General features: G+C 35.2%; 1 protein-coding gene across 6 annotated transcripts in view; it reads right to left on the bottom strand.

The window, feature by feature from the left end:
* LOC122468348 (collagen alpha-2(I) chain-like) overlaps positions 1 to 16,525 on the bottom strand; it is a 52,057-nt gene that overhangs the window by 6,794 nt on the left and 28,738 nt on the right. For 3 of the 6 annotated variants that reach the window (XM_043554875.1, XM_043554877.1, XM_043554887.1), the window contains 2 exons: positions 7,041 to 7,173; positions 4,820 to 4,937 (listed from right to left, as the gene is read on the bottom strand). In XM_043554875.1, the coding sequence (XP_043410810.1) occupies positions 7,141 to 7,173 (33 nt within the window). In that variant the 3' untranslated portion in view covers positions 4,820 to 4,937; positions 7,041 to 7,140. Of the gene's footprint in view, positions 1 to 4,036; positions 4,172 to 4,819; positions 4,938 to 6,415; positions 6,599 to 7,040; positions 7,174 to 16,525 lie in introns of those variants that run through there. The other 3 variants (XM_043554876.1, XM_043554880.1, XM_043554879.1) reach the window with 3 other exon arrangements.

Here is a 16,525-nt window from a genome sequence, read left to right as displayed (position 1 = left end):
TAACCACACTGATTCTCTAATTGGTCTGTCAATTATTAAGAAGAAGGTACTAAAGTGTCCAGTTATTATTACTGAACTATCTACTTATCCCTTCAACCATGTCTGTTTTTCCTTTGTTATTTGAGGCACTGTAGTTAGCTGATTATGTTTTATATCTATCTATCTATCATCTACCAATCTATCATATATCTGATTAATTAAACCATCTATCACTATATAATATTCTTTTTCATTTCTAATAATAGTTTACATTAATGTCTGTTTTCTCTGATGTCAGAATAGCCATTCCAGTTCCTTTTTAGGTATTCCTTGCGTAATACAGCTTTATCCATCATTTTAGTTTCAAACTGTTTTTGTATTTCATTCTAAATTGTATCTTTCATAAATAATATATAGCTATTTAATTTTTGATGGAATCTTTCAGTTTCTGTCTTTTAAATTTAATATAATAGTCATAGGGTGGGATTTATGTTTGCCATTTTTCTTTTTTTGATGTCTTACATCTTTTTGGTTCCTATGTTCATTCTTAGCTGCTTTCTTTTGTTTTAAGTAAGTATTTTCCTATTACACTGTTTAAATTCTTTGTACTTCTTTTAATATTTTTGAGTTATTATTGAGGACTCATCCTACTCTTTATAAAGTATATTTTAAATTATCAGAATTTCAGGTTAGCAGTAACTTCGTTATATAGCATTTATATGTCTTGAACTCAGTTTCAGAAAAGTGCTTCTGTCACTCATGTTTTCCATATATTCCAACAGATAAATTACTGATGCTATCATTTATCCAGGCATGTTTATAACCATGACTATGAGCATGAAATAGGTGACATAAACTAAACACTAAGGATTCTGACATCACTGGACACTGTGATCATGTTTTGAAGTCAGAGAGACCAGCAAACACAATCAATAGCTGGCTAGCATAGACAGAATCTCACTGTCATTTGGATCATTATAGTTCCTTAAAAGAATATCAGTATTCTTGGGACAAAATGCATACCTACTGCTTAATTTTCATACATTTGTTATCACATAACATAGAAAAGAAAGGCAAAAATCCATAATCTCTTTTAATTTTGACCATCTAACAGCCCTCAAGGAATCAATAATCACTGAGAAAATTATGCAGCTCAGACAAATGTGTAAATGGCTCATGTGTAGGTACAACCATTTCTCAAATTTTCAGAACTACCATGAGAGTGCATCATTGCATTTCTTCTCAGATAAGAGAGCTGGTAAAAGTGACAAAACCAACTGTTCTTTGGTGAGATGGCAAGAATTCCATGAAATTACTATCTTAACTTCCAACCTACAAATCACAAGGACAATCAGAGGAGCTGAAAAAGAAAAACTTTTATATTCAGTGTTTATTGATAAGAGGTTATAAGTAATTACATACATTCATTGACCATGACAAGAAAAAAGTATACTTGTTCCATGGAATAGAATAGTATACAAAGTTATTTGTGCTGAGACCTAGTCAAAGTTTCTCCAAAGAATTCTAAGCATCATTCATCAAAACTAGGATCTCCCTTTAAACAGAAATGAACAGACCAAAGTAATATGAATATTAACGATTAAAATTATAAGAACTTGAAATGCAATAATTTCACCATTAAAAATATTTAATGCAGGGGCACCTGGCTGGCTCAGTTGGTTAAGCATCCAACTTCAGCTCAGGTCATAATCTCATGGTTCATGACTTTAAGCCCCGTGTCAGGCTCTATGCTAACAGCTAGGAGCCTGGATCCTGCTTCAGATTCTGTGTCTCCCTCTCTTTCTGCTCCATTCCCTGCTTCCACTCTGTCTTTCTCTTTCAAAATATAAATAAACATTAAAAAAATTTAAAAATATTTAATGCAGTATTACTTGACTCCATCACTCAAATGTCTAGAAAAATTCTCTTTGGGTGACAAGAAATCAAACACTATGAATTCTTGTGACTGGATTAACAAGCAAATTAAGATACTCTCTGAGACATTCTCATACATAGAAACCATTGTTCAGCTTCCATTATGTTTCCTTTATCTAAAAAAATAATTGGTAACTAATGACTTAATATCTTTTGAATTGACTATCTAATTTACCTCAATGGACTATGCCTTACAAGATTGCAGCATATAAGGAAATCAGGTGAATGGCTTAAGGGTAGACAAAAACATAACTCATTGGTCTCAGTACTCATGTGCTGGTCCCCCAGTGTCTGATTATCATGAGTCTATGGTTGCTGCCAGCCAAGCATTCACAGAGTACCATGTCATTCCTAAATTAGATATTTATAGATCTCCGTACAACTCAATCAGCTTAGGTTTCAAATACCACAGACCTGGCTTGTACTACTACCTGACAAATATATGTATTTGCCTTACAGGATCCTTCAGCAGACTTCAACTCACAGAAGTGATTGTCACTCATTTTGTTCAGATTCCACATTTATAAAAGGGACGTTGATCCTAAGATATGTGGTAGACACTGAGTACTCCAGATTCCATCTCCCTGGGACACACCTATACCATTTAATCATGGAGACTGGTCATCACAGTCAATGACTCAATCTCACAACTGATTAGTACAATCAGAGTTTTACTGTCATATGAATGTTAGAATGTCCTAAGAGGAATGCCAGTATTTTCAGGACAAAATACTAATGTTAGAATTCCTGTTGGAATTCTTTCAAGAAAAGGGAATAAACTCATATGAGACCCAGCTAGTGTTCTTGTCAACCTGTGGAAACAGAGTAAAAATATGGAAAGATGTGTATACACATCCTTTTGTCAAACATTCATAACACAGAAAGGATTATAATACACCTTAATATCAAAAGAACTCATGTTACTTAACTAGGACGTTTCTGTTGTTATTCAAAAAGAGAAGTCATAAAAATCTTGGAAATAAAAGAGACAAAATATTGGATGGCTCACTGATAATTAAGAAGTCACATTGGATTAACAGCTACTTCACAAAACCAATTATCTACTTAATTACAGATAAGTATTTTACTTAAAAAGCCATAAAAGTACATTTATTTAAAATTGATTATAACCCTTGGAGTGCATTGGTTTGTTCCATTCCAGAGAAAAGGAACAGATAAAAATGACAAAATCAGCACTTCTTTGCTACAATGGTGAGTATTCTATGACATTCATAAAATTATTCCATTCTACAAAAGCACAGAGGAAATTTAAAAAGTTGTGAAATAACCTTCCCAGTTGAATGGTTACTGATGAGAGGTAGTTAAGGAATTAACCATATATTCCCTTGACTACATAACTAGAAAAATTATGCTTTTCCTCAGAAAAGGTGGTAGAGAAAGTCAAATTTCTAATACATCGGTCTCAAGGTATTAGATCCAGAGCACCCCCAGCATTACTCACTACGATTATAACTTATCTTTATGCATATAAACCCATTGATGGAATATAAACATTATCCAATTATATCAACATAAAACTTAAATAATTAGAAATTTAATAATTTCATGTTAAAATGTTTAATGAAATACCTAGTTTAATCTATCATGAAATATCTAGAAAATTTCTTCCTGAGTGACAAGAAAAAGAAAAAAAAAGTTCTAATCCCTGCGACTGGGCTAGCAGGCAAATTAAAACATATAAGATCATCCAATAAATATAATCTATTCTTCAATTTTCCCATAATTATTCTATTTAAGAGATAAATGACTAGCAAAAAATGAATAATTTCTAATTGACTATCTAATAAGGCCTAAACATGTTGATTCTCACAAATGACTATGACTAAAGAAATGGTGTAAATAGCTCATGTGTAGGCACAACTATTTCTCACAGTGTTCACTATTCATGTGCTGGTTCTCCACAGTCTGTTTACTGTGGGCTTATGAAGGCTACCAGTCAAGCACTCAGAGTTGGCATGTCATTCCATAATAGTTATTTATTGCCTCTGTACAATTCATTTCCACTAGCATTCATCAGCATGCTAGTTTTCCAATGCTATAGTCTTTTTTATTTGGTACTATGTCCTGACCAAATTGAATTCTCCTCCACATTTTTTTTTTCTGTCTAGCATTATGGTCCCTGTGCTGGACCTCAGCTCACAGAAGTGATTTTGTCATTCATTTTCTTCCGATGTCAACAAGACCCATTTTTGAAGTCATCACTGATCCAAGCACATTTGCAAAAGGGATTTTGATCCTGATATAAAAAGGCAGACATTAAGAAATTAGGATTGTCTCACTAGGACACACTGAATCATACTATTCAATTATGGAGACTAGCCACTACTGTCAAGGACCCAGCCTCATTACTAACTAACTTAGCCAAATTCTTATCATTAGAGTGTTATAATTCACTGAGAGGAATGCCAGTATCTTCGGGGAAAAATGCTTACCAGCAAGAAAATTCCCACTGACGCTTAAGGATGGGAGGCAGAATTTTTCCTAACACTTTTTTCATTTCATGTCTCAAGGGGAAGAAATAAAAGATTTTATATGAAACTGAGTTCTTAGTCCATGTTGATCTGTTAGCATAGAATAAAATTAGGGAAAAATGAGAAGCATACATATCCATCTGTATCATGTACAACACAAGAGGTTTAGTATACATAAGTATATATAATACTATCTTTCAAGTAAGATCTTCTGATATTATTTAATAGAAGAAGCATACAAATTCTGGGGGCGGGGGGAAGTACACAGAATCCTCAGATGACCAAGGTTATAAAGGCCTCACATTGTTTGTATTAACAGATTCTCAAAATCATTTGTAATTTTGTTTGCTAAAGATAAATCATAGAATGTAAATAATAATAAATAATAAATTTTATTAAACATGCAATGTTACCTCTGGAGTGCACTATTCTGATTATTCCCATAGAAGTGAGCTGGTAACAAGTAACAAAATCAGTAGTTCATTGGAGCAGTAATAGGAATTCCATCCAATTCCACTATCACCTCTAAATCTATAAAAAATATACAGGGAAATTAGAAACTTTGACAAACAAAACCACCATAATTGGAAATTTATTAATAACAAATTATAAAAAATAAACTATAGTCACATGACTATCTATGTAACAACAAAATTTATGCTCAGTACTTGAAACAGGGAAGCATTGAAGGTCATAAGACCTTGGTCTCAAAGTTTCCCCAAATGGCCTCCATCAGCATCAGGCATTAAAACTAGGATGTCCCCCCATCTTGCACTGTTGGTAGGAATGCAAACTGGTGCAGCCACTCTGGAAAACAGTGTGGAGGTTCCTCAAAAAATTAAAAATAGACCTACTCTATGACCCAGCAATAGCACTGCTAGGAATTTACCCAAGGGATACAGGAGTACTGATGCATAGGGGCACTTGTACCCCAATGTTTATAGCAGCACTCTCAACAATAGCCAAATTGTGGAAAGAGCCTAAATGTCTATCAACTGATGAATGGATAAAGAAATTGTGGTTTATATACACAATGGAGTACTACGTGGCAATGAGAAAGAATGAAATATGGCCCTTTGTAGCAACGTGGATGGAACTGGAGAGTGTGATGCTAAGTGAAATAAGCCATACAGAGAAAGACAGATACCATATGTTTTCACTTTTATGTGGATCCTGAGAAACTTAACAGAAAACCATGGGGGAGGGGAAGAAAAAAAAAGAAAAAAAAAGAGGTTAGAGTGGGAGAGAGAGCCAAAGCATAAGGGACTCTTAAAAACTGAGAACTGGGGCGCTTGCGTGGCTCAGTCGGTTAAGCATCCGACCTCGGCTCAGGTCACGATCTCACGGTCCGTGAGTTCGAGCCCCCCGTCGGGCTCTGGGCTGATGGCTCAGAGCCTGGATCCTGCTTCCGATTTTGTGTCTCCCTCTCTCTCTGCCCCTCCCCCGTTCATGCTCTGTCTCTCTCTGTCTCAAAAATAAATAAACGTTAAAAAAAAAACAACTGAGAACTGAGGGTTGATGGGGGGTGGGAGGGAGGGTAGTATAGGTGATGGGTATTGAAGAGGGTATCTTTTGGGATGAGCACTGGGTGTTGCATGGAAACTAATTTGACAATAAATTTCATATAATAATAAAAAAAGAGACCAAAAAACCCAAAAAACCCAAAAATAAATAAATAATAAAACTGGATGTTCCCTTCAATGTTAACTATGAAGCTTACTAACAAAATATGAATATTAGGCAGTAAAATCTACCTAAAACACCAAGAATTAAAAATGTAATCATTTTATAATTAAAAATGTTTAGTGCAGCATCTACTAAGGTCCACAGCCCAAATGTCTATTAGGGTGACAGAGGGAAAAATGTGCTGCAATTCTTGTGATTTCATAAGCAAGGAGATTAAAACATGCTTTAAGAAGTTTTGACAAATATAAACTACTCTTCAATTTACACATTTCTTTTACTTAAAACATAAATCAGTAAACACACATATCCTTTATGTTAATTACCTAGTTGATCTCAATCAACTTCTCCTCACTCTGAAGATTTTGGCATGTAAGAAAAATGTGTGAATGGCTCAAGGGTAGGCATAACCACTGGTCTCTCTCCTCACATTCTGGTTCTCCAGGGTCTGGTTACTATGAATATATGGATGCTGCCAGCCAGGCACTCAAAGAGTTGTCATGTTATTCCTAAATCAGAAATTGATAGATCTCTGTATAGTTCATTATCCTTAATGTATGCAATCAGGATAGAATTCAATTACTATAGGCCTATTAGTAACACCAGCTGACCAAACTGAACCCCTTCCCACATTTTTGCCTAGTATGGTGTCTTGTGCTGGACTTCAGTTCACAGAAGTGACTTTCTCACTCATTTTGTTCAGATTCCAATTAGAATCATTGTTCCAGGCACACTTAAAAAAATCTTGATCCTGACATATATGACAGACATTGAGTACCCCAGATTATTTCACCCCGAGACACACTAAACCATAGTATTTAATCATGGAGACCAGTCATCACAGTTAATGATCTGGCTTCATGGCTGACAAGCACAGGCAGAGTCATAACGTAATAGGAGTGCTACAGTGTATTGAGAGAAGTGTCAATATCTTCAGGACAAAATGCTTACTGGTGGTAGAATTCCTACTGGTTCTTGAGGATGAGATGGTAGAATTATTCCCAATACTTTGTTCCTTGTCACATCTCAAGAGGAAGGAGATACTTTTTATTCATATGAAACCAAGGTTTTGGTTCACATTAACCTGTGGAAATAGAGTAAAAATATGGAAATATTAGAAGTATACATGTCCATTTGTCAACCGTGGAAAAGACTGGATGGTTCATCATGTACCTGCATGTAAAATATACTAATTGATTACTCTACTAGGATTTTTCTGATATTATTAGAAATGAGACAGAAGCCTCAGATGACTCAGCAAGTTATTAAGCCTCACATTTGTTGGATTCATAGAGTTTTTGCAAAACCAATTACATTATTGATTAGTTAAAAAGTGTTTTTAAAGGAGTGCACTTGCTGCAATGAGCACGGGGTGTTGTGTAGAAGTGTTGAATCACTATATTGTACACCTGAAACTAATATCACACCATATGTTAGCTAACATAGATTTAAATCAAAAGTTAAAAATAAAAATGATTCATGAAAAATAAATTTATTAAAAATTGCAATGTTAACCCTGAAAATCAGTGTTCTGAACATTTCCAGAAGAGGAAATTTGTACAAGTAACAACATCAGCAATTCAAATGGTGTGGCAGGAACAATTTCAAGCAATTCCAATGTAATTTCCAACCTATTATGCTTGGAGTAAATTATGGAAGTTGAAAATAAAAACTTCCTAATTGAAAGTTTACTATTAACAGGTTACAAGGAATTAACCATAGATATGCACGTGACAACCTACATTACAAGAAAATTATAGTCACTCCTGAAGCAGAAGTCATCTTTTATTTAGAAGATACTGAGGTCAAGGTTTTGCCAATTATTCCCCTTAGGATCATTCATTATAACTATAATCCATCTTTATTTTTTAAATTTAAATTCAGGTTAGTTAACATATAATGTAGTATTGGTTTCAGTAGAATTCAGTGATTCATCACTTGCATATAACACCCAGTGCTTATCCCAAGTGCCTTTCTTAATGCTCATCATCCATTTAGCCCATTCCACCACCCAACCCCCTCCAGCAACTCTACGTTTGTTCTCTGTATTCAAGGGTTTCTTATGGTTTGTCTCCCTCTCTGTTTTTATCTTATTTTTTCTTCTTTTCCCTATGTTCATCTGTTGTGTTTCTTAATTTCCACATATGAGTGAAATCATATATTTACCTCTGACTTATTTCACTTAGCATAATACACTCTAGTTCCATCCATGATGTTTCATATGGCAAGATTTCATTCTTTTTGATCACTGAGCAATATTCCATTACACACACACACACACACACACACACACACACACCTTTATATGTTCATAAGTCTATGGATATTTGAGCTCTTTCCATAATTCAGCTATTGTGGACAGAGTTGCTATAAACATTGGGGTGTATGGGCCCCTTCAAATCAGCATTTTTGTATCCTTGGCATAAATATGTGGTAGTGCAATTGCTAGTTTGTAGGGTAGTTCTATTTTTTTAATGTTTTAAAATTTATTTTGAGAGGGGGAGGAGCAGAGAGAGAGGGAAAGAGAGAATTCCAAGCAGGCTCCATGTTGTCTGTATAGATCCTGATACAGAGCTTGATATTATGAACTGTGGGATGATGACCTGAGTTGAAACCAAGAGTCCTGAGCCACCCAGGTGCTCTGGGGTAGTTCTATTTTTCATTTTTAAAAGAACCTCCATACTATTTTCCAGAGTGGCTGCGCCAGTTTGCATTCTCACCAACAGTGCAAAAGTTTTCCCTTTTCTCTGACTCCTCGCTATCATCTGCTATTTCCTAAGTTTGTTTTAGACATTCTGACAGGTGTGAGGTGCTATCTCATTTTGGTTTTGATTTGTATTTCCTTGATGATGAGTGATGTTGAGCACCTTTCCACATGTCTATTAGCCATCTGGATGTCTTCTTTGGAAAAGTGTCTATTCATGTCTTCTGCCCATTTCTTCACTGGATTATTTGGGGGTTTGGAGGCTGATGAGTGTGATAAGCTCTTTACAGATTTTGGATACTAACCATTTATCTGATAGGTCATTTGTAAATATCTTCTCCCATTCCATCACTTGGCTTTTAGTTTTGTTGACTGCTTTGTAGTGGAGAAGCTTTTATCTTTATGAGGTCCCATTGTTGATTTTTGGTTTTGTTTTTCTTGCCTCTGAAGATATGGCTAGTAAGATGTTGCTGTGGCTGAGGTCAAAGAGGTTTCTGCCAGTTTTCTCCTCTAGGATTTTGATGGTTTCCTACCTTACATTTAGGTCTTTCATCCATTTTGAGCTTATTTTTGTGTATGTGTAAGAAAGTGGTCCAGTTTCTTCTGCATGTATCTGCCCAGTTTTCCCAGCACCATTCGTTGAAGAGACTTTTTTCCACTGGATATTCTTTCCTGCTTTGCTGAAGTTGGCCATACATTTGTGAGTCCGTTTGTAGGTTCTCTATTCTGTTCCTTTGATCTATGTCTGTTTTTGTTCCAGTACCATACTGTCCTGATGATTACAGCTTATGGTTTGCCTCCATATTGTGATGCCTCCAGCTTTGGTTTTCTTTTTCAACATTACTTTGGCTCTTTGGGGTCCTTTCTGGTTCCATACAAATTTTAGAATTGTTTGTTCCAGCTGTGAAGAATGCTGATGTTATTTTAACAGAGATTGCATTAAATGTGTAGATTGCTTTGGGTAGTATAGATATTTTAACAATATTTGTTCTTCCCATTCCTGAGCAAAGAATGTGTTTCCATTTCTTTGTGTCTTCTTCAATCTTTTCATAAGCTTTCTATAGTTTTCAGCATATATATCCTTTACCTCTTTGTTTGGTTTATTCCTAGATATTTTATGGCTTTTGGTGCAATTGTAAATGGGATCAATTCCTTGATTGCTCTTTATGCGACTTCATTATTGGTGTGTAGAAATGCAATGGATTTCTGTATATGGATTTATATCCTGTGACTTCATTGAATTCGTGTCAGTTCTAGCAGTTTTTTGGAGTCTTTTGGGTCTTCCACATAGAATGTCATGTCAACTATGAAGAGTGAAAGTTTGGCTTCTTCTTTGCCAATTTGGAAGCCTTTTATTTCTTTTTGTTGTCTGATTGATGAGACTAGGGCTTCCAGTACTATCTTGAACCACAGTGGTGAGAGTGGACATCCCTATTGTGTTCTTGACCTTAGGGGAAAAGCTCTCAGTTTTTTCCCTTTGAGGATGATATTAGCTGTGGATCTATAATCCACATTTAAATACATATAAAATTGGCTGGGGAAATATTAGCAAATGAAATCTACCTTGAATACCAAGAACTGGAAATTAATTATTTCATGATTTTAAAATGTTTTATGTAGCATATACCTGAATGCTTTACTCTAATGTCTAGAAAATTGCCTCCTGGCTGATAGCAAAAAACAACTATTCCACTTCCTGTGACTACAACATCAATCAAATTAAAACACTCTAAAACATTCACAGGAATAAAACCAACTTTAAAATTACCAATTGTTTATTTTATTTAAGAGATAAATGCCAAATAAGAGTCATAAGTTCTTCAAATAAGCTATCTAATTGACATCAATAGACTGCTTCTTATTAAGCATATTGTAACATCTAAGTAAATAGCATGAATGTCCTACATAGGCACAACCATTTTCCACTGAGATAATTACTCATGTGCTTGTTTTACATGGTCTGTTTAGTATGAGTATATGGATGCTACCTGTGAAACAAATAGAATTTTATCATTTTACCCAACAATTAGATATTTATAGACAACTATAATTAACTGCAATTAACTTTGCTTAATATGTAGTCAGGTTAGCTTTCAAGTACCCTGTTGGTACTACTACCTGACCAACTGAATTCTTTACACAGTTTTAGCCTTGCATGGTCCCTATTCTGGAGCTCAGCTCATAGAAGTGACTTGTTATTCATTTTCTTCAGATTTATATAAGATCCACTTTTTTTGAAGTCTTTATTGATATGGGCATATTTATAAAATAGATCTTTAGAATGGATATGTGACAGACACTCAAGAACTCAGGATTCTATCACCCTGAGAAATGCTTACCCAGCCCCATGGCTGACCAGAGTAGCCAGTATTATTGGAGTGTTACTGAAGTATTATGATTCCCTAAGAGAAATGTCAGCACTTTCAGGACAAAATGATTACTGATGTTAGAATTCCCACTGGCCCTTGAGGATGGGAGGCAGAATTATTCCCAACAGTTTCTCTCATGTCATACATCAAGGAGAAGGATTAAACTCATATATATGAAACCTAGTTTTTGGCCCACACCTACCTTTGGTTAAAAAGTATAAATGTGGAAATATGAATGGCATATATGACCATTTGTCAAAGTTGCATTAGGCAGGAGTACTCACTATGTACCTTTCTGTAAAAATACACTAATTTATTATTACTATAGGATATTTCTGGTTATTCAAAGTAGAAGAAAGAGTAAAATCTGAAAAATAAAGGAGACTGAAACTTCACATATTCCCACAATTATTAATGCTAATAATAGTTTGTATTAACCAACTATACACTAATTGAATTAAATTTGGATTACTTAAAAAATAATAAGACAACAGAGATACGTAAATTTGCTACAATTTTGGTGTTAAAATTAGGAGTATATTGTTTTTTCCCTTCCCAGATAAGGGGTCACTTCAAAATCAGCACTTCATTGGTGCAGTGATGAGATTCCATGGAATTCTGATACTACACTCTATCTACAAAGTATATAGGAAGATAGAGAAGTTGCAAAACAAAATTTTCCTAATGGAATATTTAGTTATAAAAAATTATAAGAATTCTTCATGGATATTCATTGGGTCATCTGATGACAATTGTTATGCTCACAATTTTGATCTCAACGGTACAGAAATAATTTTTTCTAAGATATTTGCCTAAAAATTTCCCCAGTAAATTCACTGAGAAATGATTTATTATAACTATGGTGTTTGTCTACACACATTAGAAACCCATTTATGATAAATGAAAGAGGATAATGTAATTCATGTAAGAATACAAGAATTTAAAATATGGCTTTCACATATAAAAATGTTTAATCTACCATGTAGTTGAAGCCATCACTCAAAAGTATATGAAATTTCTTGCTTAGATCATAGAAAAAAACAAAGAAAACAATATGTAATCAACTGTTCCAATCCTAGTATGTGGGTTGACAAGGAAATTAAAATATACTGTGAGGATTCAACATAGAGTGCCTACTCTTGAAACACACATTGTTTTACTTAATAGAAAATGATAAGTAAAATTTCATAATATCTTTGGATTTTGACAATCTAAGCTCATTAAAGACACCCATCATCACTCAGAAGTTTCCAGCAGCTCAAACATGTGAATAACGTAAGTGTAGTCACAAACATTTCTCATGGGACTCATTATTTATGTGGTGGTTCCCCAGGGTCTACTTATGACACATGTGTAAACACTGGCAGTCAAGTACACAAAGAGTAGTTATATCATCCCACAGTTGGTTATATACATCTTTTTACAACTCATTTCCTCTAGACTATGCCAGCATGTTTGTTTTACAATACCATAGCATTTTTTAAAATAACATTTGCTGACCAAACTGAATTCCTTTCCACATTTTTACTCAGCATGATTCATGGACTAGACCTCAGCTCATAAAATTAATTTTTGTTACTCACTTTGTTCATATTCCAACAAAATCCATTTGTGGAGTCATCATTTATCCAGGCACACTTATAAAAGGGACCATTATAATGAGATACATGGCATACACTAAGAATTCAGGATTCTGTTATACTAAGAGACATTGATCAACACTAAATTAATCATGGAGACCAGAATCACTGGTGACCACATTTCTGAGTAGAATAACCAGAGGCTCATTGTCACTGAAGTGTTACAATACCCTGAGAGGTATTCCAGTATCTTCAGGACAAAATGCTTACCGATGTGAGAATTCCCACTGGCCCTTGAGGATGTTTTGGCCTAACTATGCCTGAAGTGCTTCTTCATGTCATATTTTATATGAAACCCATCTCTGTCCACCTTGAACTATATAGTAATAAAGTGTATATATATATATACATATATATATACATATATATATATACATATATACATGTATATATATATGTATATATATATGAGATAATGACTATTTTTCAACCAAGCAAAAGATGGTAAGATTCACTGTTTACCTAAATTTAAATTTAACTTTATTAATTAATTTGCTTGGATAGTTTTAAATACTATATTAAGAAGAAAAGAGAAAAAAAATTCTGGAAATAAAAAAAGACAGCATGAATGGCTCACCAGATTATTAATGCTCCACAGTATAAATAGAATGAGAACATAAAATAAACATATACCAATAAAAGATTAAAACAAGGATTTAGTTGTCTAACAAGTATTTAAAATTAGTGATGATAAACATGTTCATATTATAACTAAAAATATGTGGAACAAAATAAAATTAAGCCAATGTCACATAAGTAATAAGAATCTTAAAAAAGAGAGAGAGAAACTTTATAAATGAAAATGATATAAAAATCTCATAGGATAGTCTCATTATTAGTCTTGACATAAGAGGAACATATTAAGTGAACTTAGTATGAATCAATAGATTTTATTCAATCTTGAAAAAAAAGAAAATAATCTAAAAACACTTGGGGTATCTGGGTGGTTTGGTTGGTTAAGTATCCGAGTTCGGCTCAGGTCATGATCTCACAGTTTGTGGGTTCAAGCCCCATGTCAGGCTGTGTCCTGTCAGCTCAGAGCCTGGAGCCTGCTTCATATTCTGTGTCTCCCTCTCTCTCTGCCTGTCACCAACTCATTCTCTCTCTCATTCTCTCTCTCTCTCTCTCTCTCTCTCTGTCTCAAAAGTAAATAAACGTTCTAAAAATTTTTTTTAAAAATGTATAAAATCACAGTGCAGAAGACGGTGGTGTAGTAGGGGGACCCAAATCTAGTCTCATCACTTGAACAGAGCTAGATCAACATCAAATCATATTGGACACCTAAAAAATTGATTTGAGGATTAAGAGAACATTCTGCACAATTTTAGGGAGACAATGTGGCAGGTATATGGTGCAGAGAAGGGAATTGGGGAAGAGAAAAGGTGTGGTGCTGTAGAAGGGTAGGAGCCATTTTTGCAGAGAGGAGAAGGAAACAGAGTGAGAGAGAGCAATGCATTGAGTTTTCACAAGAAAAGCACTCCCTCAAAACCATTGATGGGGGAATAGTGAAAAACTGACTATTACAAGCTTTTATAAACAGTGAAACTCAATTTCTGAGTTCTTAAAAGTCTGCACCATTTGTTGGAGTGTATCCAGGCTGGTTGTGGTTTTCCTGGGGAGAAAAAAGGGGAAGCCCAGGAGTGGATATCAGACAGTGTGGTGTGGGGATCCCTTTGGTTGAACTGGGGGAGAAAGTTACCCTTCTTGGAGAGCATTTGAAAGAGGGTATAATGCCTCTCCAAGGACAAAAGACTTGGCTGGTGCCTTTAAGTGACCATTCAACCACAGGGTACACAGGTGTGTGCAGAGGGCAGATAAAGTGGCTGTAGCTTTTTACTGTGTTTCACCATAATCTCCAGGTACCTGTGTGGCCATGCAACGGATTTTCTGAGACAGAACAGTGCCAAGCACAGTGCTGTAGGGATCTCCTCTGGAGGGTAGAGTGGGTCCATGTCTTTCTGGGTCCCATGCCTTGCTGGGTCCCAGATTGGGGTGTTGAACCCTACCACTGCAAGCAAGGAGGATATCTGCAGAGGACTGACCAGTCGGGAAGAGCAGCTAAAACACATCAGCAGAGCACACACAGCATGCACCAGAAACACTTCCTGAACTGACAGGCACTGGACAGTGTATAAGCCATTTTTAATATAGCAGTGCTCTCAGGTGCAGGAAACATAACAAGCATTAAAAACATGCAGACACAGAAATTTATAAAAAAATGACAAGACAGAGAAATTCTCCCCCAAAAGAAAGGTCAAGAAAAAAAAAAAACATCCAGGGACTTGCTCAAAACAGATGTAAGTGATAAATCTGAATAATAATTTATTTTATTTATTAAACAATTAATGTTTATTTTTGAGAGAGAAAGAGAAAGACAGAGTATGAGTGTGGGAGGGACAGAGAGAGAGGAAGACATAGAATTCAAAGCAGGCTCCAGGCTCTGAGCTGTCAGCACAGAGCCTGACGTGGGGCTTGAACCCATGAACCACAAGATCATGACATGAGCTAAAGTTGGACACTTAACCGACTGAGCCACCAAGGTGCCCCAAATCTGAACAATAATTTAGAACAAGTCATAAGACTGCTACCTTGGCTTGAAAAAAACATAGAGGGCACCAGAGAGTCACTTGTTACAGATATCAAAGACCTAACAACTAGTCAGGAAGAAATAAAAATTGCTAAAACTGAGATGCAAAACAAACTGAATAAAGTGACGATGAGGATTGAAGAAGCAAAAGACAGAATAGGTGATATGGAAGATACAATTATGGAAAATAATGAAGCTGAAAAAAGAGGGAATGGAAATTATTAGGTCACAAAGGGAGAATTAGAGAATTAGGTGATTCCATGAAATGAATTGATATCCATATCATAGGAGTCCCACAAGAAGAAGAGTGGGAAAAAGGGGCAGAAGTTTTATTTGAACAAATTATTGCTGAGAAGTTCCCTAACCTGAGGAAAGATACAGGCATTCAAGTCCAAGAGTCACAGAGAATTCCCATCAAAATTAACAGAAACAGGTCAACACTATGATATATCACAGAGAAACTTGCAAAATACAAAGATAAAGAGAATTCTGAGAGCAGTTAGGGACAAAAAGTTCCTTAATCTATAAAGGTAAACACCTAAGGTTACCAGCAGACCTATCTACTGAAACTTCGCAGGTCAGAAGGGAGTGGCAGGAAATATTCAATGTACTGAATAGAAAAATTATGCAGCCAAGTATTTTTTACCTAGCAAGGCTGTCATTCAGAATAGGAGCGGTAAAGACTTTCCCAGACAAATGAAAACTAAAGGAGTTTGTGATCACTGAAGCAGCCCTGCAAGAAATTTTAAGGAAGATTCTCAGTGGAGAAAAAAAAAAAGACCAAGGCAACAGAGACAATAAAGAACAAGAGAAAAGCACCAGAAACACCAACTTTATGGGCAACACAATGGCACCAGCTTCATCCTTCAATAACCATTCTGAATGTAGATGGACTAAATGCTCTAGTCAAAAGACATAAAGTTCCAGAATGGATAAAAAACCAAGGTCCATCTATATTGTACCTGAAAGAGACTCATTTTAGACCGGAATACATCTGCAGATTGAAAGTAAGGGGATGGAGAACCATCTATCATACTAATGGATGTCAAAAGAAATCATAGTAGCCATACTTATATCAGACAAACTAGACTTTAAAACAAAGACTGTAAAAAAGACAGTCTCTTTAACAAATGGTG

Source organism: Prionailurus bengalensis, chromosome B3, assembly GCF_016509475.1.
Source record: "Prionailurus bengalensis isolate Pbe53 chromosome B3, Fcat_Pben_1.1_paternal_pri, whole genome shotgun sequence".
In the NCBI taxonomy this organism is placed as follows: Eukaryota; Metazoa; Chordata; class Mammalia; order Carnivora; family Felidae; genus Prionailurus; species Prionailurus bengalensis.
Note: the sequence above shows the minus strand (reverse complement) of the source record. Positions and strands in the feature narration are given on the sequence as shown.